We start from the raw sequence: 20788 nt of genomic DNA on the forward strand, positions 1-20788 counted from the left end.
GGGTTTGGAGGTGACACCAGGGCAGGGAGGGAGGAACCTGGGCACAAGGAGGTGCTTTCCTGATGGATGTCCCACCAAGAGTTGGGGACAAAGGGAGCAGAGGGAGCCGAGGCAGCTGGCAGAGGCGGCCCCCAGGCCAAGCTAATCGGAGAGAAACCGTGACATAAGGCCAGGGGGAAGCAGGGTCACAGCCTTTCCCAGGCTCCACCGTGCTCCACGCTCCACTTCCCTGCCAGTTTATCAGCCGCTGGAACGCGACCAAGGGAACATCGGCCAGGACAGAACAAACAAACATCCGAGTTTGGGCTTCCTTCCTTCCTTCGAATAACCAAAAAAAAAAAAAAAAAAAGAAAGAGAGAGAAATGGGGAGTCAAATTAAATTAAAAATGACTGAAACAAGTCAGATAAGTAAGCATTTGTGTTTCCATGGGGACGTGATGCATTCCTCGGAGTGGGAGCCTGGCCTCAGGGAGAACTAACGCCGGAGCAGCAAATGATGCCACAAGTGGTCCCACAAGCAGCCCACGGCTGTGCCCGAGGGACCAGCACTTGTCCCTTGGCTCTGATAGCCCTTGGATCTCTAGAAAATCTCCCTGGACTTCCACACCCCCAACACACAGCCACCAGGAACTTCCAACCTGTTCGGAGGGCCTGGTTGGAGAGGTTGTTTCCCTCTTTCTGTTTCATTCCAACAGCCTTGCAGCAGTTGGATGGGGCTTGGAGCAACCCGGTCAAATGGGAGGTGTCCCTGCCCCTGGAGGGGGGTGGAACGTGGTGGGCTTTAAGGTCCCTCCCAACCCAATCCATCCTGGAATTCTCTGTGTCTGACCAGTTTAACCTAGGGCTAGGTGAGGACCAGACAGCTGGAGCTCTGGTCCATGGACCCTCCTCTCCTTGAGCTTTCTAGAAGATCTTTCTGATTTTCCTTGGATCTTGCTGTGCTGTGTCATCCACGATGGGTTTTGTTGGGTTACATCATTCATGTTGGGTTGGGTTGTGTCACTCTCGTTGGGTTGGGTCATTTATGTTGAGCTGGGTTATGTTGGGTCATTCTTGTTGGGTTGGGTTGGGTCGTTCCTGTTGGGTTGGGTCGAGGTGGGTCATTCATGTTACCTGGGGTCATTCATATAGGGTCGAGGTGGGTCACGTTCGGTTGGGTTAGGTCAAGATGGGCCGTTAATGTTGGGTTCCATTGGATCATTTGTGTTGGGTTGTGTTGAGGTGGGTCTTTTGTGTCAGGTTGGGTTGGGTTGGGTCAGTTGGGTTGTGCCATTCATGTCAGGTTATGTTGAGGTGGGTCAGTTGTGTTGGGTTGAGGTGGGTTGGGTCATGGTGGGTTGGGCTGAGGTGGGTCATTCGTGTTGGGTTCTGTTGGATCATTTGGGTTGGGTTCCTTTGGATCATTCATGTTGGGTTGGCTTGACACGGGTCATTTATGAAACAGTGCCAACACCCACAGTGACACTTTCCAGAACTTTTGTCCTACAAACCACTTCCAGGAACGTCCCCTTGGCTCAGCCGCCCTTGGTTTCTGCTGCTCTCATGGAAATAGGTGCATGATTTCCTGGAAAATGTGAATTCCCTGTCCTGCCCCTGTCCAGGAAGATCCCCCATGTGCAGAGAGAAACCTGTGTGTGCTCTGCATGTCACCCAAAGCACTTCATGACATCAGCACTGACACCACCAGCTCCCAGAAATCCTGAGGGGGGAAGGGGGGAAGATTTCTTGCATGACCCAATGGAGGATGCCCATGCAGGATCCAGAGTCCCTTTTCTCCACGTGGGGCAATGGGAGCCCCATGGAGTGGAAGACACTGGCAGGGACTGGCAGGGCCTTTCCCAGGCAGAGGGCTAATTCCAAACCCCTTGGACCGGATGCAGGATCTCGTCACCAGCACCCGCTGGAGAAGGGAAGAGCATTGTGTGGGCTGTTGCTTTTTTTAAAGCTGTCTGTGACCCCGGGAGTAGTGTGCAAGTGAGGAAGGAGGGGAGAAGGGGGAGGACAGAAAATTCCCAGATCCCAACTCTCCCTGGGAAATCCCCAGAAAGCTCCCAAGCACGCACTTTCCCAGCACGTGAGTTCCTACGTGCTGAGGCCAAGCAGCAGGTGCATCTCCAGGTCGACGGGCAGCTGGGGGGGATGTTAGCCCCTGCGAGGGGGCGTGGTGTTGTCTGTCCCCATCCCACAGGACCCTGCGGGGCAGAGGAGGGATCACAAATCCCGGTGAGCTCTGGAGAGCACGCTCCACACCCCGAGGAGAAACAACCCCGTGAGCATGAACCACGGGACATCCCAGTGCGGCTGCACTGCCCACCCCAAACGCAGCCAGTGGGACACCACGGGAGGGGGATGTCCCCTCCCCAGAGCCCCCCAGTCCCCCCCACCCCAGACCCCCGAGAGCAGCCCTGCAGCTGAGTCACTATTTAATCGCCTTTACTGGCATCCGTTGCTCCCGTCGGGAACACGCCTGGATCCCGCAGGCACCCGGCGGGCTGAGGGGGGCACGGTGGGACAGGGGATAGGGCTCCCTGCCAGGAAGGACCAAGGGACAGGCGACAGCCCGAGGATCACGGGGCCCGTCACCGCATCCGCTGCCTTCTCCGGGGATCCGGCACCGGGGCACGATCGCACCCCGGGAAGGGCCCGCGATAAATTCTCATGGAGGCCGGGATGCCTCTGCCGTGAGCTCACCCAGTGACTAACTTGTTTATCTCCCGCGGGAGCTGCACCGAGGTTTTTGGGAAGCGGCAGATCCCCGACAACTCTTCTGCCTGTTCCAGGCGCCGCCCCCACCCCTTTCCTGAAAAACCCTGTCGGAAATGAGGAATCCGCGGTGGCACCATTGCGTCCCCTCGCTGCGAGGGCAACGCAGGGAGCGGCTCCTCTGCCTCCTGCCAGAGCCGCACAGCCGGGAGTGCCACGGCAGGGAAACTGGAAAGGCTCAAAACATCTGGATTTTGGAAAACCGGCCATGGAAATTCCAGCACAGCACTGGGGAGAAGCTCCGCGTGCTTCTCTGGGCTGGTTTGACTGTGCAGGTGCCGGGGAGGCACCGTTAAGACCTTATCCTGCCCTATTCCCAACCCCGGGAGACACCACTGAGATCTCATCCTGCCTCATTCCCAATCCAGGGAGACATAACTGAGACCTCATCCTGTCTCATTCCCAACCTGGCGAGGCACCATCACGTTTAAGCACAGGGGAAGATGTCCCTGGAAGTGTCCAAGGCCAGGTTGGACAGGGCTTGGAGCAACCCAGTCGAGTGGAAGGTGTCCCTGCCCGTGGCGGGGGGGTGGAATTGGGTGGGCTTTAAGGTCCCTCCCAACCCAATCCATCCTGGAATTCTCTGTGTCTGACCAGTTTAACCTAATCCTCAGGTAACCACATGCCAGGGCTCCAGTGCCACCACGTGTCATCCATTCTCGGGGAGTCCCCAGTGCCTCCTGCCGCTCCCACTTTCGGGTCTGGGGCTCCTTCTGATCCACCAGCTCCGTCCCACAGTCCTGCCCCTGCGGATGCTTCGTGCTGGAGAACAACCTGGAGCACCGGGGATTGGGACCCGGCGGGGTCCTGCCCGGGATGCAGGGCTGGGATCGTGTCCCGGGGGGAGCGGTGGGAGGGGAATCCGAGGGGCTGCAGCCCCACCGCCGGGCCGAGGCGGCCCTCCAGCGGGGACCCGCTGCCTTCCCCGCGTACGAGCCGCTGCTCCGGTGCGTTTTGATGGAAATCAGCGTTTTATAACCCAAAAGGTGGTGTCTGTATCTCGCCCCCGCCCCTTCCTCCTCCCCCTACCCGCCACCTGCAGCGAGGCAGGACAGGGACAGGGAAAGGAAAAAGGGACAGGGACGGGGACGGGGCAGGGACAGGTGAAGGGACAGGGACGGGGGAAGAGAGAGGGACAGGGAAAGAGACAGGGACGGGGAAAGGGGCAAGGCAGGGGGACGGGAAGGGATGGGGACAGGACAGGGGCAGGGATGGGACAGGGATAAGATAGGAACCAGGGCAGGACAGGCACAGGAACGGGGACAGGCACAGGGACGGGGACAGGCACAGGGACGGGGACAGGCACAGGGACGGGGACAGGCACAGGGGCAGGGATGGGACAGGACAGGACAGGGGCACGGAAAGGGACAGGGATGGGACAGGCCAGGCCAGGCCAGGAATGGGACAGGACAGGACAGGGGCACGGACAGGAATGAGACAGGACAGGACAAGGGCACAGACAGGGATGGGATAGGACAGGACAGGGACAGAGACAGGGACAGGACCGGGACCGGGACGGGGCAGCGCCGCTCCCCGTCTCACTCCGCACCGACCCGCCCGGCCGCCAGGGGGCAGTGCCTCCCTGCGCCCTACTCCATGCCCGGAGCCTGTCACCGCTCTCGCCGACCCCACGCTGTCGGGACACGCACGTCTCTATGGTGCCGGTGCGCGGCTCTCTATCCGCCGCCCTCCCCGCTCTCTATGGCGCGGGCGGCGCTCTGTCCCGCGGCTCCCGGTACCGTGACGGCCCCGCTCAGCCCCTCTCAGCGCCGCTGCCGTCCTGCTGCCGGCCCCGGCCCGCCCCGGCTGAATGGTTTGCGGGCGCTCTGCCCCGCGCATCTCTATGGCGGCGGCGGCCCCGCCCCGGGGCGGCCTGGGGCGGCCCCGGCCCTGCTCCCGGCCCGGCCCCGCCGCCGCCCGCGGGCTCTGGGGCCCGGCAGCGCCGCTCCGAGCACCGGGGCCGGGCCCGGGGAGCCGCCCAGGTGGGTCGGGGGGCGGCGGGCCCGCCTCGGGGCCCGTCCTGCCCTCTGGGGCTCGGGGGGCTGCGCTTGGGTCCCCTCAGCGGAGAGACCCGTTCGTAACGTGGCTTTTCCCTTGTTTTTGTTCCCCGCCAGAGGGTTCCCGACGCGCCGGTTCCCTCGATGTGTGAGAGCTTCCGAGCGGCGCGTTCGGCCTGCTGGGCGCAGGGAGCAGCAGCAGCAGCAGGAGGAGGAGGAGGAAGGAGCAGGGAAGAGCCGGGAGCAGCAGCGGAGACCCTCGGGAATTCCATCCGTTCTGCATCCCAAGCCTCGCTCCATCACCCCCCAGCTCAGCCCCGCGCCCGCAGAGCCCCAGGTGACGCAGCCCCGGGGTTCGCACAGCGATCGAGACAGATCCCGTGTATTTTCCCTCTTTTTTTTTCCCCTCTTTCCCTGGAAAAAATACCCCTCCCTGCCCGGGAGAGCTGCCTGGCCCCTCTGTGCCCGGGCAGGACCCAGGGCACATGCATGAAGTGATTTAGAAATAGGAATTTATTCCAGTAACTCTCCCCTTGGGGGTTCTACCATGAGGGCTGGTTGCTTTGCTGGAAAAAAAAAAAAAGGAATTAGAGCTTGTTTCTGTTAATCTGTGCTGCCTGGAAGGACTTTGCTCGGGATAGATACAAACAGGAGGGCTGGAATAAGGTTCTTGGAATGGGGCCTGGAGTCAGGTGGTCGGTGTGAAACGGGGTGAGCAGATCATTCCCTTTAGTTCCAGGAAAATGAAGTAGCTGTGGTGCTGGCAGTGCCTGGGATGTCTTTATTAGCTCCTTAATTTCATTGAAATCCCACGTGGGGAAGGGCTGGAAGGGGAATCTGGTTCCTGACAGCTGAGATCTGATGGAGTTGTCTGGGGGGGAGGCAGGAGCTCAACAGGGAACAGCCAGTCTGCCTTTTGTCTCTGTGGTAATTAATTGTAATTAACTAGGTCAGCTGGGGCTGTTAAACTCTGCCTGTGTCCTGTCCAAGAGGTGCTGCCATCCTGGGGGGTCTGGTTTGTCCCCTGGGCTTGTGCTCTCTGCCCCACTGGCCCTGGCACAGCCCTCAAGGCAGCTCAGCCTTTGCAGAATTCCTCTTTTCCCCAGTGTTCCCTCCACTGCAGGGAGAACTGGCAGGTTGAAGGAGCCCTTTGGAGCCAGGAGACAGCAGGACATGAGATTTGCAGACAGTGTTTCTCAGGCTGCTCGAAAACCAATTTCTTTCCTCTTTCCCTCTCTCTCTGAGGCTGTTGTGCTACTGACATTTCCCAGTTTATTATGGATCAGAAACCTTGGCTCTAGCCAGGTGCTTCCAGAAGTGAGAAAGGCCGTGTGAGTGTAAGCAGGTGGATGTTTGAAATGTTTTTCATGCTAAACTCGTAATTTTTTTTCAGAGGAGCTGGACAAACAGGCTGGATGTGCTGCAGCAGGTCTGGGCACAGCAGAGCAGGGAGGACAGTGGGTCACCTTGTGCCCAGGGGAGGTTGGCTAAAAGCTGGTGAAAGCCCCAATATTTGTGGGGGTTCCCCTTCCTTAGACCTTCCCATTGCTGACACTACTTAGTTACTTGTTTTTTTCAGCATTTTCTTTGCTCAGAATGGGGATTGTGGCTTTTCCTCAAAGAGCTTAAAACCAGTTTTAGTTCCTTCAAATGTTTCTTGTGAGACAAACTGCGGGGCCAGGCGGGAAATGCCCTGGCAGATGAGCCCCCTGTGAGGCCCATCCTTCCTTCCTACTCCTTCCACAGCATCTCCTGTCCTTTTTCTCTCTCCAAACACTAATTGGAATTCCTCAAACCACGACAGCTTTGAGTTTTCTGCTTTTCCCTCCAGCTCTGTTGCTCCTCTTCACCCTGTCAGGCCCAGCGTGGGTTCTGTACCTGCCCCTCCGTGTCGCCCACCACCTGTCTTTATGCACCTGGTAGTTCAATGTCTTCTCCCTCCTGCCCTTGTTTTTTGATTTTCAAGGGGAATTTTGTCTGGAATTCTCTCATTTCACTGCTGCCCAGGTGAGCTGTGCAAGGTCTGGACAACAGGAAGCATGCAGGTGAGGGAGCAGGAGGAGCAGGAAGAGAGTTTGCTGTTCATGTTGCTCATTCCAGCCAGGAGAGAGCTGTCAGCTCTGATTAAGCAACAAAAAATGTAAATCCTCTCTTATTCATATTTTTTGGGGGGTTTAGCTCCTCTTAGTTTTAATCTTTCTTGGAAAGATTGAACTTAAGGCCCTCTGTTGGCCTCCCTGTGGTGTAAGAGCAGCAGGAGGTCTCACTGATGAGATTTAAATACCTGGGTCACCTCACATTACCTGTGTTTGTTCCCTGCTCAGTTTTGATACTGGGAGAGGATGAAATAAAAGGGATGAGCATGGAAAGATCAAAGTAAGGCTGGAGCTGCCCCAGGCACAGGTCATGTGCCAAATGGGGTTTGTGGATGAGCTTTTCCTGGCGATTTTAGGTTCTGGGTGAGGAGGTATCAGGAGTGTGCAAACGAGATTCCTTCTGTTTTCCACCCCCCCATCAGGTAGTGGATCCAAAAGCCAAAGTAGACAGAGCTTCCCTCTTTCTCAAAGATTCATCTTAAGCTTTGTGAGTCACTGGGTCAGGGATTTAAATCATTTCTTTAAGCTTTTAAAGCCAGCAAACATCAGGGGCAGCTCCTGATTTTCTGTAGCTGTAGAATTGCTTATCAAGTTTGCACGTCAAACTGGGCTCATTCCTTTTACTCTACTAGACTTTCAAAGCTGGAGAGGGGGAATGGGGAATGGATATCTTGGAAAAGGTGGTTGGAGCCAGCTGGGGTCTGCAGCCCCTCTGCAGAGCCAAAGCTGGGCCCAGGAACCTGTGGCTGAAGTGTAGTTTCATCTCAAACCACCTTCTTTTGTAAAAACATTCCACTTTTTTCCCCCTAGAGATGTCTGGTTTGTAGGGGTTTTTTTTTCCTGCTTAACAAGTTGTTGTCTGGGAATGTGGCACCTCTGTGGATTTAGTTGTTATCACCAACTTTTGAGATCTCTGCAGTGGAGAAGCAGGTTGGGCAGCCAGAGCCCCGGTGCCTGTGCTCTCCAGATAAGAAAGCGAAGGAAAATCAGAAGTCTGGGATAAGAAATGCTTTCTGAGCCTGTGTCTTATCCAGAGATACCACATTTCTCTACACTTCAAAGTGCTGTTAAAATCCCACTGGGTTTAGACCTGGCCCCCAGAAATTCATAAACACAACGGGACGTTTGGACTGAGGCTTCGCCTCTTAAAACTTGGCAGTTTTTTGCCCTTGCTCCTTGCGTTGAAGAGTTGTTACAATTTTCCCTCTGAGAAATTGCCTTCTAATCTCTATCCTAAAATTAACCACAGTGGTTTCTCCTCCATGCCAGCTGTGTCCTTCACCAGCAGCAGAGATCTTCCTCCTCCTTGTTGTTTTGCCTGCTTTTTCTAGAGCTGACCTAATTACTGGATTCCTCTGCTACTGCTTCTCTAACCAAGGTCATTTTGCTTCCCTGATCACTGCAGTTCCATCCAGGAGTGGTAAATTCAAACTGGGAATGCTGCAGTGGGGAAAAGGCCTGCAGAGATGATGCTTTGCCCCTGTTTTGCACGAGAGTCTTGTTTTGCACATCTGTCTTTCTGGAATGGCTTTGCCCAATAAATCTTAGAATCGTGGGATGGTTTGGGTTGGGAGGGACCTTAAAATCACCAGGTTTCATCTGGTGAAGGGACACCTTGCACTGGCCCAGGTTGCTCCAAGCCCCATCCCACCTGGCCTTGGACACTTCCAGGGCTGGGGCAGCCACAGCTTCTCTGGGCAACCTGTGCCAGGGCCTCCCCACCCTCACAGGGTCCCGGGATCTCCTTTATGTCTCCTCAGGGTTGTGTCCCGCTGGGCTTTATGACCCCAATCACTTGTTCCCTGTCCCCTCTCTGTTTCCTGACTCGCAGGATGTGGTGCCAGAGGCTGGCGTGGCTGCTCCGGGGGAGCTCCGGCCGTCGGTGGCCGAGGATCGTCGTGGCGTTGGCGCGCGGGCACCACACGGCCCCGCGGCCCCTGCGCTGTGCCTGGCAGCTGCACGGCGACCACCTGGGTAGGTGTGCCTGCTCCTGCTGCTCAGCCTGCCTGGGCAGAGCAGGGAGAGTTTCCAGACCTCCTTCCCTGCGAGTGATGTATTTTTTACCTTCTGAAATCACCAGCACGCTGGTTCCCTCTGAGAATTCCCAGAGGCAGGACGGAGCAGGCTCGTCTGCTGGCGGCAAGTCTTTTATGATAAGCGAGGCAGTGCTAAATCAGAAGTCAAATCCAGGGATTCCAGCTCAAAGAGTGCATCTGAGCCCTGCCCTTTCAGGCAGCGTGTTCTGTGCTGTGCTCAGGCTCTCCTGGCAGGGAGGATCTGGTGTGTTCCCACTTCTTCTGTCCCCAGTGGTGCACGTTCTCCTGGGGCCAGTTAGATCTTGGTGCTCTGAGTCACTTGGAAGCAAAGGAAGTTGCTCAGCACTTTACAGTGGCCCCCAGAAAGGATATTGTAGTTTTCTCGCTGCAAAGTGACCTCAGATACCTGAATTTCAAAGCTGGGTGGGACTAGAGCAGGAAGGGCTCTCCTGTTGCCTGTGCTGGCCCTTCTAAAGGGCTTTGAGTATTCCCGAACTGTCCCAAGATGGAACAGGGAGAGGTTTAATGATTTTTTTTGGTTGACTCCTCTCTGCACTCCTGTGCTGGGACTCTACAACTCTGTGATGTGCAGCTCTGAATTTACCACTTGTTGAAGAGATGATGGAGGGAGGTCTGGGCACAGGGCGAGTGTCAGCCGTGCTCCTTCCCGCTGCAGGAGGGGATGTTGCAGTTTAGTGGCTTCCCACTGACAGAGGGCAGGGTTAGATGGGATATTGGGAAGACATTCTTCCCTGTCAGGGTGGGCAGGCCCTGGCACAGGTTGCCAAGAGCAGCTGTGGCTGCCCCATCCCTTGAAGTGTCCAAGGTCAGGTTGGAGTGACCTGGGCTGGTGGAAGGTGTCCCTGCCCCTGGCAGGGGGTGTAACTGGATAAACCACAAGGTCCCTTCCAACCCAGACCATTCTGGGATGGTTCTTTGAGGTGTAGACTTGATAAGAAGGGAAGCTGGTGGGATCCCTGACAGCCAGGCCTTTGCTGAGATGTCCTGCCTGGTCTTCCTCATGTGACAATTTACATCAAGAGGCGCCTCTGCGTCCCCTGTAAGCGGCGCCACAACGCGCGGGCTCTGGGCTTGCATTCTGGCCTCTGGTTTTTCTCCCTGTTGCCCCAAAGCATCCTTTGCTCCCACCCTTTGCAGAGCTCAGGTATGGGAACACCCTGATGCGCTTGGATTTCGTGTGGCTGCGGGATCACTGCCGCTCCGCCTCCTGCTACAACGCCAAGACCAACCAGCGCAGCCTGGACACGGCCAGCGTGGACCTGGCCATCAGACCCCAGGCCGTGCGGGTGGACGAGAGCACGCTCTTCCTCACCTGTGAGTGCCACAGCAGCACCTGTGCCCTTCCTGGTTTGGTTGATGGATCCCGCTCGGCTTTGCCGGGACAGGGCGGCGTTATCCCAAAATCGGGGGCTGGCTGGGGAGGCATTGAGCTGTGAGCAGGCTTTAAATGCTGCTCTTACTGTAAACACACCTCAGCCTTAAATTGTGCCTGGTTTTCCTCCCTCAGCCCTTTTTTTATGTAGAAATAGGTGTGTGCAGTGTGGGGGTGTTGGCTTGGTTTGGTTGAACACCCCAGAAGTGCAGGTGGTGAGCAGATGGGTCAGGACACGGTTGGGTTTGAGATGGTGTCATCCCTGATCACAATGCCCATTTTCTGCCCTTCTTCCTCAGTTTCCCACCTGTTTTCTTCCTTTTGGTGGAGCTTGCCTTTATTCAAGGTCTTGACTTCAGAGATTTGCTTCTCCTTGGAATCCTGTCAACCAAAACCACAGAGGCTGCACCACTTAGCCCTAAATTTGGAATTGCTGCAGCCCTGAATTTGGAGGGACTTGCAGCAGCCCTGAATTTGGAGGGACTTGAAGCAGCCCTGAATTTGGAGGGACTTGAAGCAGCCCTGAATTTGGAGGGACTTGCAGCAGCCCTGAATTTAGAAGTGGTTGCAGCAGCCCTGAATTTGGAAGTGGTTGCAGCAGCCCTGAATTTGGAAGTGGTTGCAGCAGCCCTGAATTTGGAGGCACTTGCAGCAGCCCTGAATTTGGAGGGACTTGCAGCAGCCCTGAATTTGGAGGGACTTGCAGCAGCCCTGAATTTGGAGGGACTTGCAGCAGCCCTGAATTTGGAGGGACTTGCAGCAGCCCTGAATTTGGAGGGACTTGCAGCAGCCCTGAATTTGGAGGGACTTGCAGCAGCCCTGAATTTTTGGAGGGAGTTGCAGCCACTCTGAATTTGCAGTTGTTGCCGCAGCCCTGAACTGGGAGGGAGTTGTTGCAGCAACAATTTTTTCAGGACTCGTGGCCTTACTAATAATGTTTTGGGTGGCACCAGGGTGCAGAGAGCCCATGTCCAGACGGGTGAGTGGGGTGAGGCCTGTCCTGACTGATGCCATGACCACAATCCCGGACTGCTCAGTGGTGACTGTGCCCTTTGTCCCGTGTGCCAGGGCCGGACGGACACGTGACCCGGTATGGGCTGGAGTGGCTGGTGAAGAACAGCTACGAGGGGCAGAAGAAGCAGGTGATGCACCCCCGGATCCTCTGGAATGCAGAGATCTACCGGCAAGCCCAGGTCCCCTCCGTTGACTGCCGGAGCTTCCTGGAGACAGACGAGGGCCTGAAGGAATTCCTGCAGAACTTCTTGCTGTACGGGATTGCTTTTGTGGAGAACGTCGCTCCCACCAAAGAGGACACGGAAATCTTGGCAGAAAGGATCAGCATCATCAGGTAACTGGGGTTGTCCCGGGGAGGGTAAACTTGTCTTCTCCTTGTTTGGAAAGGTGCTGTGTCCTTACCCTGTATGTTGTGTGGCATGGCCTGGTTTGCAGACAAAAGCTCTGGGTCTTCTACAGCTTCCAGCTGCCCCACTTGACCTGGGGTGGAGGATCCCACGGTGGGATCTGCCCCCTTTTGTGACAGAGCTGGGAGTCCCTGGGCTGTGGAGCTGCCCCGGGAGCATACGGTGACTTTTGTGACAGTGGGACTGGGTAGAGAGCAGGGACTGAAGGAAGTGGCTGTCTGGGAAGAGCAGAGTTTGCAAGGAGAGACATTTCCTGTTATGACTTGAGGGGTCAGGAGGGCAGCCTGGCCCTGGGAGCCAGGGACATCAAAAACCAGCCCTGGGAGTCAGGAACTTCAAAAACCGGTTATAGCTCTCACTAAAGAAAAACAGAGTGAGAAAGGTGTCTGCTGCGTTTGTGTAAAGCACCACCAGCAAGGCAGGCTGGGCAGGGAGTTTGGAGTTTTATCCAGGCTGCAGAAACAGTTTGACTTGCCTTGGAAAAGGAGGGATTTTTTGTAATGAATGGTCACTCCAAATAGGAATGAGGGGCTCCAGGGAATATCCAACCAACTTCTGTCTCCAGACATCCTCCCTCTGTAGCCCCTGAGTGCTGTTTGTCCCTACTGCTGTCCCTTCCCTCCTGTGCATGTTTGTAGGGGTGAGGTGGGTGAAAACACAGGATCCTGGGAAGAAGAAATGGGATTATTGGGTACAAGGAAGGGCTAACTGCACTTGGGCAGCTCCTTGTGTCACTGAAGTGACTGGGGATGATGCTCAGTGTGAAAACATCTGTATTTGTGGAGAGGAAGCAAGACTTGTCACCACCAGCCTTTTGGGAGGAAAGAGAGGAATTTGAATGCTTGAAGAGGGATTAGAAGCACTGTCTCTTGACTGTAAATTTTGTCAAGTTGTTTTACTTTGATTATTCTGCACTTAGGATGCAGGGGAGTAACTTTGCATGCAAGGGGGGGTCAGCCCTATCCCCACATCGCTCCATAACTCTTTTCCAGGGAGACCATTTATGGCAGGATGTGGTACTTCACCTCTGACTTCTCCCGGGGAGACACAGCCTACACCAAACTGGCCCTGGACCGGCACACGGACACCACCTACTTCCAGGAGCCCTGTGGGTACGTTGTGCTGCTGCTGCTTCCCAGACACAGGCAGAAGGCAGGAGTGAGGCCACAACAATGCCTTTCCCACCAGGAGTGAGGCCACAACAATGCCTTTCCCACCAGCACAGGCTTCCTTGTCTCCAGTGCTGCTGCTGGTACGTCCTGCTGGTCACACAGCAATTCTGGGGCCTGTCTGATCATAGGATCCCAGAATGCTTTGGGTTTGAGGGGACCTTAATCCAGTGCCACCCTGTGCTGTGGGCAGGGACACCTTCCACTAGCCCAGGTTGCTCCAGGCCCCTTCCAACCTGGCCTTGGACACTTCCAGGGATGGGGCAGCCACAGCTTCTCTGGGCAGCCTGTGCCAGGGCCTCCCCACTCTCACAGGGAAGGATTTGTTCCAAATATCCAATCTAACCCTTCCCTCCTTCAGCCTAAGGCCACTGCTCCTGTCCTATCACTGCACACCCTGGTGTGATCCCTGTGGAGTGGGGTGGTCAGTGGATCACTGTTTCTGTGCTTGGAACTTGTAGATCTTCCCAAATGCAGGCAGGGAAGGACTTGGCTGTTGGAGAGCTGGGTGTTACTGCAGTTCAGGTAGCTTTGTAGCCACACAGAGGGCTCAGGGCTGTAGGAATTTCTGTGCTACCCTGAAGCTCCTCTAACAGTCCCTTCTGAACTCCCCCTCCTCAGTCTCCAAGTGTCACACTGTTTCCAGCCTCACAGAAATCATCCATGGGTTTTATTTGGGCACGTCTGGGAAAGCCCAGCTGCTCCTGCACCCCTTGCCTCGTGGCAGCTGCTGGACAGAGCTGCTGCAGGAGTTTGCTTTGACTTAATCCTGCCTCTCTGCTGGCTGAGCTCTGTTATCTGTATCCTCCAGGAAAGGAGGGAGAGCAGCTCCCTTGGCACAGCCTGTGGTGTCTGTGCTCCTGCAGTCCCTGTGCCTCAGTCCAGCCAGGCTGGGCTTTGTGTTTTGGCAGTGCTGCAGCCCTGCAGGTACTCAGGAACCAGGCTTTCCCAGTCCTTCCCAGTTCACACCTGTGTGGGCTTTGGAAAGTAGTTGGTAGCTGCATCATTCTTTGCCATATGTGCCCTCCCAAACTGCTCTTCTCATCCAGCCTCTGGGCTGGGAGTTTTGTCCACAACTGGAGAAGGGAAGGCAGCAGCCCTCGTTGTGGTTCACAGGGAAGTGCAGGAGACTGCCCAGAGAAGCTGTGGCTGCCCCATCCCTGGAAGTGTCCAAGGCCCATTGGAAGGGGCTTGGAGCACCCTGGGATAGTGGAAGGTGTCCCTGCCCATGGCACGGGGTGGAATGACATGATTTTTAAGATCCTTTCCAACACAAACCATTTTGTGATTCCAGGATTCTATGACTTAGACTGACTTTCTAGCTTTTTTCTTTTTGTCTGCGTTCCCAAGAGGAGAATCATCTGGAAATGGCCTGTGGGAGAACAGGTGGAAGCACTGTGATCCCAAAGGGATCTAGGGACACAAAGAGAAGCCATCCAGCCACAGGGCAGGATTAGCCCTTCCCAAGTGAGGCTGGGAATTTGGTAAACATCCTAATGGGAAAAGAGCTGTAAGAACAGAGGAAGATGGAAGGTGTGAGATCTTTGGCTGCACCTGAGTTTTGGAGCAGCCCTTCAGAGCAGGAAAGGTGGATTGACCTGGGTGTACCTGGCTGTGCCCAGCCAGGCAGGAAGCTTTGGGTGGTAGTGTTTGTTCTGGAGCAACTCAGTGTCAGGAGCAAAGTAAGTGGATTTTACTGGGCCTTGAGGATCTGGAAGTGCCCCACATTTCCAGCCAGATCTAGTTTGCTTCCCTATTCCCAGTGAACCTGCAGGACCCATGTGCTTTTGTGACCCACCTGCTTGGCTGACTTGTTTTGGGAGCTCACAAAATCTTCCCCAAAGCCAAATAAAAGAAGTAATTAGTGATCAGAACTTCAGCCTTCAGAAGAGCTTTGACTGAAGTGCTCAGTACCAGAATCCAGAGCTATTTTTATACCTTTCTTTTCCACTTGGAAGAGTTCCCCTCAGGTAGGTGTGTTCTCACCTGCAGCCAACTGGAGTACATCAATCACTGAATGAGCAGAGCTGACCATTAACGCTTGGGATTCTGCAAAATCATAGTTGTGTAGGAAAACCAGGAATTTCTGGCTTTCCTAACCTCTTCTAAAGGGAAACTCCCCAGGCTGTGGGAGGCTGCAGCATTTCTCACTGCTCAGGGACCTGAGCCTGCCCTGGAGGCTTTCCCAGTGCCCTGAGCTGCCCCAGGAGCTGGTTGCCCCAAGGCACAGGGTGTCCTTTGCTCCAGTGCTCCTGGACTGACTCTAAAATCATCCTGAAGCTATTGTGGGTGGAAGGTGGTGAGAGCACTCAGGTGAAAAGGTGAGGATGGGGTGGCAGGTCCTGCCACATCACCTGCTGTGGGACTGGGATAACAGGCCCCCAAGGGAGATTGGAAGATAAAAGCTTTTCCAGAAGGTCCCCATTAATTTTCCAGCAAGTGAAAATTGGGAGTAGGTAGCTGGAGGCAACTCCTGTGTGTTTTTTCCTGGCAATGCAATGCCTGCCTTGCTTGGATGAAGGAGAAGAGAAGCTTCAGAGCAGTAATAGGACAAAAGCTGAGCTGGATGGCTTCCCACTAGGGAGGGGATGTCCTGTAGGTCAGCTCCTCACTGGGACTCCTCTGCTCCAGGCTTTCCAAAGAACCCCAGAGGCTTCCTGCCTGGCTGGGCACAGCCAGGTACACTCAGGTCAGTCCACCTTTCCTGCTCTGAAGGGCTGCTCCAAAACTTAGGTGCAGCCAAAGATCTCACACCTTCCATCTTCCTCTGTTCTTACAGCTCTTTTCCCATTAGGATGTTTACCAAATTCACAGCCTCACTTGGGAAGAGCTAATCCTGCCCTGTGGCTGGATGGCTTCTCTTTGTGTCCCTAGATCCCTTTGGGATCACAGTGCTTCCACCTGTTCTCCCACAGGCCATTTCCAGGGTTCTTCTGAGGGACTCCTGACTGCTTGTGGGAGACCATAACACATCTGCCTTTGCATGAGGGTTACCTGGGCTCCTCTTGTAGTTCCTGGACACCTCACCAGCACATCCAGCATTTTTTTAAACTATCCTGTTCTGAGCTGTTCCAGGAAGCTGGTTTTATGCTTTTGAACCTCTGTGTCCTGCTGCATGGATGGACTTAGAACACAATCATGGAATCCCAGAGTGGTTTGGGTTGGAAGGGGACTTAAAACTCACCTCATTCCACCCTGCTCCATGTGCAGGGACACCTTCCGCTAGCCCAGGCTGCTCAAGCCCTGTCCAACCTGGCCTTGGACACTTCCAGGGATGGAGCAGCCAACAGCCTCCTTTGAGTGAGGTTTGGGACTTTGGGTGCCACAAACTTGATCCTAAAGTCACCCAGACTCACACCAGGCTTTGGGAAGCAGCAAAACACGTGGGGTCAGAGGCCCGGAGAAACGGCCAGGGGGCAGATGGAGCAGGGGCAGGTGGAGCAGAGGCAGGTGGAGCTGGGGCAGGTGGAGCAGGGGCAGTTGGAGCAGGGGCAGGTGGAGCAGGGGCAGGTGGAGCAGGGGCAGGTGGAGCAGGGGCAGGTGGAGCAGCCCTCTGTGCCCGCGGGGCAGCGCCTCGTGCCCTCAGGACGGGCAGCCCAGGTCACTGCTCTTGGGTGGTGTCTCCCATAACAGCATCCAGGTGTTCCACTGCCTGAAGCACGAGGGCACGGGCGGGCGGACGCTGCTGGTGGACGGTTTCCACGCGGCGGAGCAGGTGCTGCGCCGGGCCCCGGAGCACTTCGAGCTGCTCAGCAGAGTGCCCCTGAAACACGAGTACGTGGAGAACGTGGGGGGCTGCCACAACCACATGATCGGGGTGGGGCCCGTGCTCAACGTGTACCCCTGGAACAACGAGCTCTACCTGATCAGGTAACGTCCAACGTGAGGCCTCTTGCCCGTGGGGTGGTTTTCCAGGAGAGGCTGTGAACTAAAAAACCGGCGTAGTTTTGAGGGGCATGTTTTTGAGTGTCCCTCCTGCTTCAGAGGAAGCGTCAGAACCGCCCATACAAACGTGGAGGTCGGTGCTGAGCTTTCATTTTTCACTCCTGGCATCCTCCCTGCAGCTCCATGCCCTCCCTTTGAGCGGCAGAAGAATTCAACCCTTGTCTGGAAAAGCCCCTAGGAGCTCTCCTGGCATGTAGGGAACAGGGAGAGTGCAGACTGATCCCTTCTAGAGGAAATTTGGGCTGATTTTTTTTTTTGGAACTCCAGTTTGGCTCAATGCTGAAGGTTGTCCAGCACTGCTTTGCACTTTTAGTCTGGACAACCCTCAGACTCACCACATCCTTCCATGGAAAACCAGGAAGAAGAGGTTTACCTTGACAGGAAACTCCTCTTACTCCCGGTGTTGTGTATTCCCGATAGTCCTGCTCTTGCAGCGTGACCTCCCTGGTCATGTCTGCATCCTCCCTTAAGTACTGACTAACCCTGCAGGCTCCTGAGGTTCCCTTGGAAGCAGCTGGAGTGATGCTGGGCCGTCCCTCGTCTCTTTTTCCCCCCGTAGGTACAACAACTACGACCGTGCCGTCATCAACACGGTGCCGCACGACGTGGTGCGCCGCTGGTACCACGCCCACCGCGCGCTCACCACCGAGCTCAGGCGGCCAGAGAACGAGCTGTGGGTCAAGCTGAAGCCAGGCAAGGTGGGACTTGGAGCTGGATAATGTGGGTTTGGTCCAGGGAAGGAAGCAGGGTGCTCCACGGGTGTCCTGCCGCTGAGCTAAAAGCTCCACGTGTGGCAGCTTTCCTCCCTCCCGCTGCTTTGAGGTGCCTTGTGTTATAGTAGTGGCCTCTGTGTGTGTCTGTGTGTTCCTGCTGTTCTAAAGGAATGTGAGCTTCCAGGTGAGGCAGAAATGTTTAGGTCAAGCTCTGCCTCAGGAAAGTTAGTCTCAGCTGGGAGAGAGAAGTAAGATCTTTCCAGTCACTGAAATGAGGACCCTCGGGAGCAAAGGGGATGAAACACGTAGAGTTCAGCCTTTAACTTCTTCCAGAAGATAAGTTTATTTTGATGGAACTAAATTACAGTTCTGAGGTTATATTTGACCCCTTACATGGGTGAGACCAGAGAGGCAGGAGACTGTGGCTGCCCTATCCCTGGAAGTGTCCAAGGCCAGGTTGGAAGGGGCTTGGAGCAACCTGGGCTAGTGGAAGGTGTCCCTGCCCATGGCAGAAGAATGGAATGGGAAGAGCTTTAAGGTACCTTCCAACCCAGTCCATTCTTGGATTCTGAGGTGGCCCAACCTCTGCAGTGGAGAAGCAGAGAAACAGCCCAGAATTCTTCTGTTTTAGTACCTGTCATCTTCTAGGCACAGCTCCTGGCTCCAGGTGAAAGAGCTGTGCTGGATCCCGTGGCTGCAGCCTCACAGTGTTGAACAGGAGGGTCATGCCTACCATGGCACTCCCTTACCTGCTCTTCCAGTCTCCAGGGATCTCCAGGACCTCCCTTGCCGTGGTTGCTCTCCTGCTGATGACCTTTTCCCTCTCCTGCAGGCCCTGTTTGTGGATAACTGGCGTGTCCTGCACGGCCGGGAGGCGTTCACGGGGTACCGGCAGCTCTGCGGCTGTTACCTGACCAGGGACGACGTGCTCAACACGGCCCGGCTGCTGGGGCTGCAGGCTTAGCCCAGCCCCCAGGAGGGGCAGGCAGCCCCCAGTCCCACCTCTGGGGGGGGGGCAGGCAGCCCCTAAATCCCTCCTCCAGGAGGGGCAGCAGCCCCCCAATCCCACTTGTGAGAAGGGCTCCTCAGTCCCACCTCCAGGAGGGGCAGGCAGCCCTCTAATCCCTCCTTTGGGAGGGGCAGGCAGCCCCCCAGTCCTACTCATGGGAAGGGCAGGCAGCCCCCAGTCCCACTCCGTGGTGGGACAGGAATGCTGGTGCCCCTCCCCGTGCTCCAAGCCCACCGTGCTGGTGCCTCCCCATGACACAGACACTGCACATACCTCAGACATCTCCACCCTCTCCAGGCAGCTCCCAGTGCCTGCTCAGGAGAGGGAGCAGGTGGAAGCCAAAGGTTTTGGGATCTTTATGGGACTGCCTTTGAGCACAGTCAGCTCTTGCTGTCCGTGCTCCCAGCCTGGCCTTTCCAGTGTGCCTCAGCTCTGGTTAAACCCCACCTTAGGGAGTGCTCCTCCAAGCAAGTGCCTTCAGGATTTAGAAGCTTTGCATTATTCCCTGTTCAACCTCTTTTTCAGCTGCCAATTTTAGGAATTCTTTTAGCAGAGCAGAGTGGAAATCTTCGGGATCTTCTCCTTGTCACTCATCCAAGGTGTGCTGCCTGGAGAGATCCTGGGCATTTCTGAGGAGATTTAGGTTAGAGCAGGAAAAGGGAAGCAGCAAGATCTGCATGTTGAGAAGCAGAGATGACCATATTAGATGAGGGGTGGAATTCCCACTTTCCTTGACTTCCAATGCTGCCTTGCTGGTGTTCCCTCTGCCTGTGACACTCAGCAGCCATAGTATTTGCTGACAAACTTCCCCCTGTGCCTTCTCTCCCATCCTTTCTTAAGGAATTTGTGTGAGGTTGTCATCACGCTGCCTGCTGCACAAACCTGACCTTTTGGGAATGGTTATTTTTTCCCCCCAAATTTTCCTGTTCTGACGGTATCAAAAGTGCCTTTCAGCTCCCAGGAGATGGGAGGGTAAATTGAGATCTGGCACACTGAAAGGCCACGGGGTAAGGAACAAAAGCACATCCTTTTGTTACAAGAACGTTGGAATTTCAGAACCAAGAGGGCATTTTAGGATTTGATTATTTTTCATCTTTTTTGGGGTGTTCCCTCTGCCCTGACCAGACCTCAGAGCAGGGCTGAGCCCTTCCTGGCTGTGCTGTGTGAGCTGCTCTGTGCCCACAGTGCAGGCACTGAACTTGCTGCCTTCATTTGATCCAAACACTGAATGGACAGATCCCACTGTTTCTTCTTTATAGGTTCTCCTTAGGTGCCAGTTCCACCTGCACAATTGAGTGGGGAAGTTTCACAGCTCTCCATTAATCCTGTTGAAGTAGAAAACCCCAGCAGGAGCATGTGCTGTCCCTCCCCCATCCCAGCTCCATGTTCCTGAGCTGCTTCCACCCTGTGCTGCTGCTGAGGGAAGAGTTGGTGCCCAAAACAGTCTGTTACTTGTAGAAAGGAGGGGACAAAGGGTTCTTGATCTGTATTTGGAACCCTCTTTAAATTCTTTAAGGGTTCCTGAGCTTTTTTCCTCCCTGTGCCCCTGGGATTTGAGGGAAACACTTGGGTACCGTGGGACCTTCCCTTGGAGAGATCAGCTTCTCCTTCCCCTGCTCAGAACTCCATGTTTATCAGCTGCAGGCTGGAAATCTGCTGGAAGTCTGTTTTTACTCCGTGGCACAAGGGAGACCCCACTAAAGGGTGCTGACCACACTGTCATGACAGAGGTGCCTTTGTGACAAGGAATGTGGTGACTTGAGCTGGGCTCTGCAGACACCAACCCCTTATGAACCAGCCCCAAGCCAACCCCCTCCTCACCAGGACTCTGGAACCTATTTGGGGGGAAAATTGTCCCCAGTGAATGCAGAAGAAACACATTTCCTCATATGTCAAATCCTTTACCCACCCCCACGATAAACAGGGAGTGGGGAGAGCTGTGTTTCCATCTTGTTTCACCATTCTAAATTCTTCCTGGGCAGCTTGTGAGCATCCAAAAGTCCTGTGAAGGAGCAGGACCTGGTGGCAGGTGCCACCTGTCCCATCCAGGTGTTTGCTGGGCCGTGTCCTGGAGCGGGGCCGCCGTGACAGCGGGTCAGGGTTTGTGATCCAGCTTTTCCAGCTCCTTCAGCCAATCACTGAACTGCTTTCTCCTCCTTCCCAGCACTCTGGAGATCCGATAGATGTGTTTAATACTTTTCTCAAACTAAGAAATCGACTCTTCAAATAAATCATTTATAAAGTCA

At 55.2% G+C, this 20788-nt stretch overlaps 1 protein-coding gene across 4 annotated transcripts; it reads left to right on the plus strand.

The window, feature by feature from the left end:
- Positions 1-4403: 4403 nt before the first annotated feature.
- Positions 4404-20788, plus strand: TMLHE (trimethyllysine hydroxylase, epsilon). 4 transcript variants are annotated; one of them, XM_032702039.1, is made up of 10 exons: positions 4689-4745; positions 4878-5097; positions 6727-6805; positions 8688-8830; positions 10051-10227; positions 11354-11633; positions 12699-12818; positions 16509-16745; positions 17380-17518; positions 18366-20788. In XM_032702039.1, the coding sequence occupies exons 2-10, from the start codon at positions 4905-4907 to the stop codon at positions 18495-18497; spliced, it is 1500 nt and encodes a 499-aa protein (XP_032557930.1). In that variant the 5' UTR covers positions 4689-4745; positions 4878-4904; the 3' UTR covers positions 18498-20788. The 4 variants fall into 4 exon arrangements, with proteins under 4 accessions (XP_032557932.1, XP_032557933.1, XP_032557930.1 ...); XM_032702042.1 differs by lacking the exon at positions 6727-6805 and having other exon boundaries at positions 4683-4745; XM_032702041.1 differs by lacking the exons at positions 4689-4745; positions 6727-6805; positions 8688-8830 and adding an exon at positions 4404-4427.

Source organism: Chiroxiphia lanceolata, chromosome 14 (genome assembly GCF_009829145.1).
Source record: "Chiroxiphia lanceolata isolate bChiLan1 chromosome 14, bChiLan1.pri, whole genome shotgun sequence".
In the NCBI taxonomy this organism is placed as follows: domain Eukaryota; kingdom Metazoa; phylum Chordata; class Aves; order Passeriformes; family Pipridae; genus Chiroxiphia; species Chiroxiphia lanceolata.

Excerpts from the sequence above, each read along its gene's own strand:
- TMLHE (XM_032702039.1), top strand. The coding sequence starts at position 4,905 with ATGTGTGAGAGCTTCCGAGCGGCGCGTTCGGCCTGCTGGGCGCAGGGA. Across the intron at positions 5,098-6,726 it reads CCGCGCCCGCAGAGCCCCAG|GGGAATTTTGTCTGGAATTC; the intron begins GTGACGCAGCCC and ends TTGATTTTCAAG. Across the intron at positions 12,819-16,508 it reads TACTTCCAGGAGCCCTGTGG|CATCCAGGTGTTCCACTGCC; the intron begins GTACGTTGTGCT and ends CTCCCATAACAG.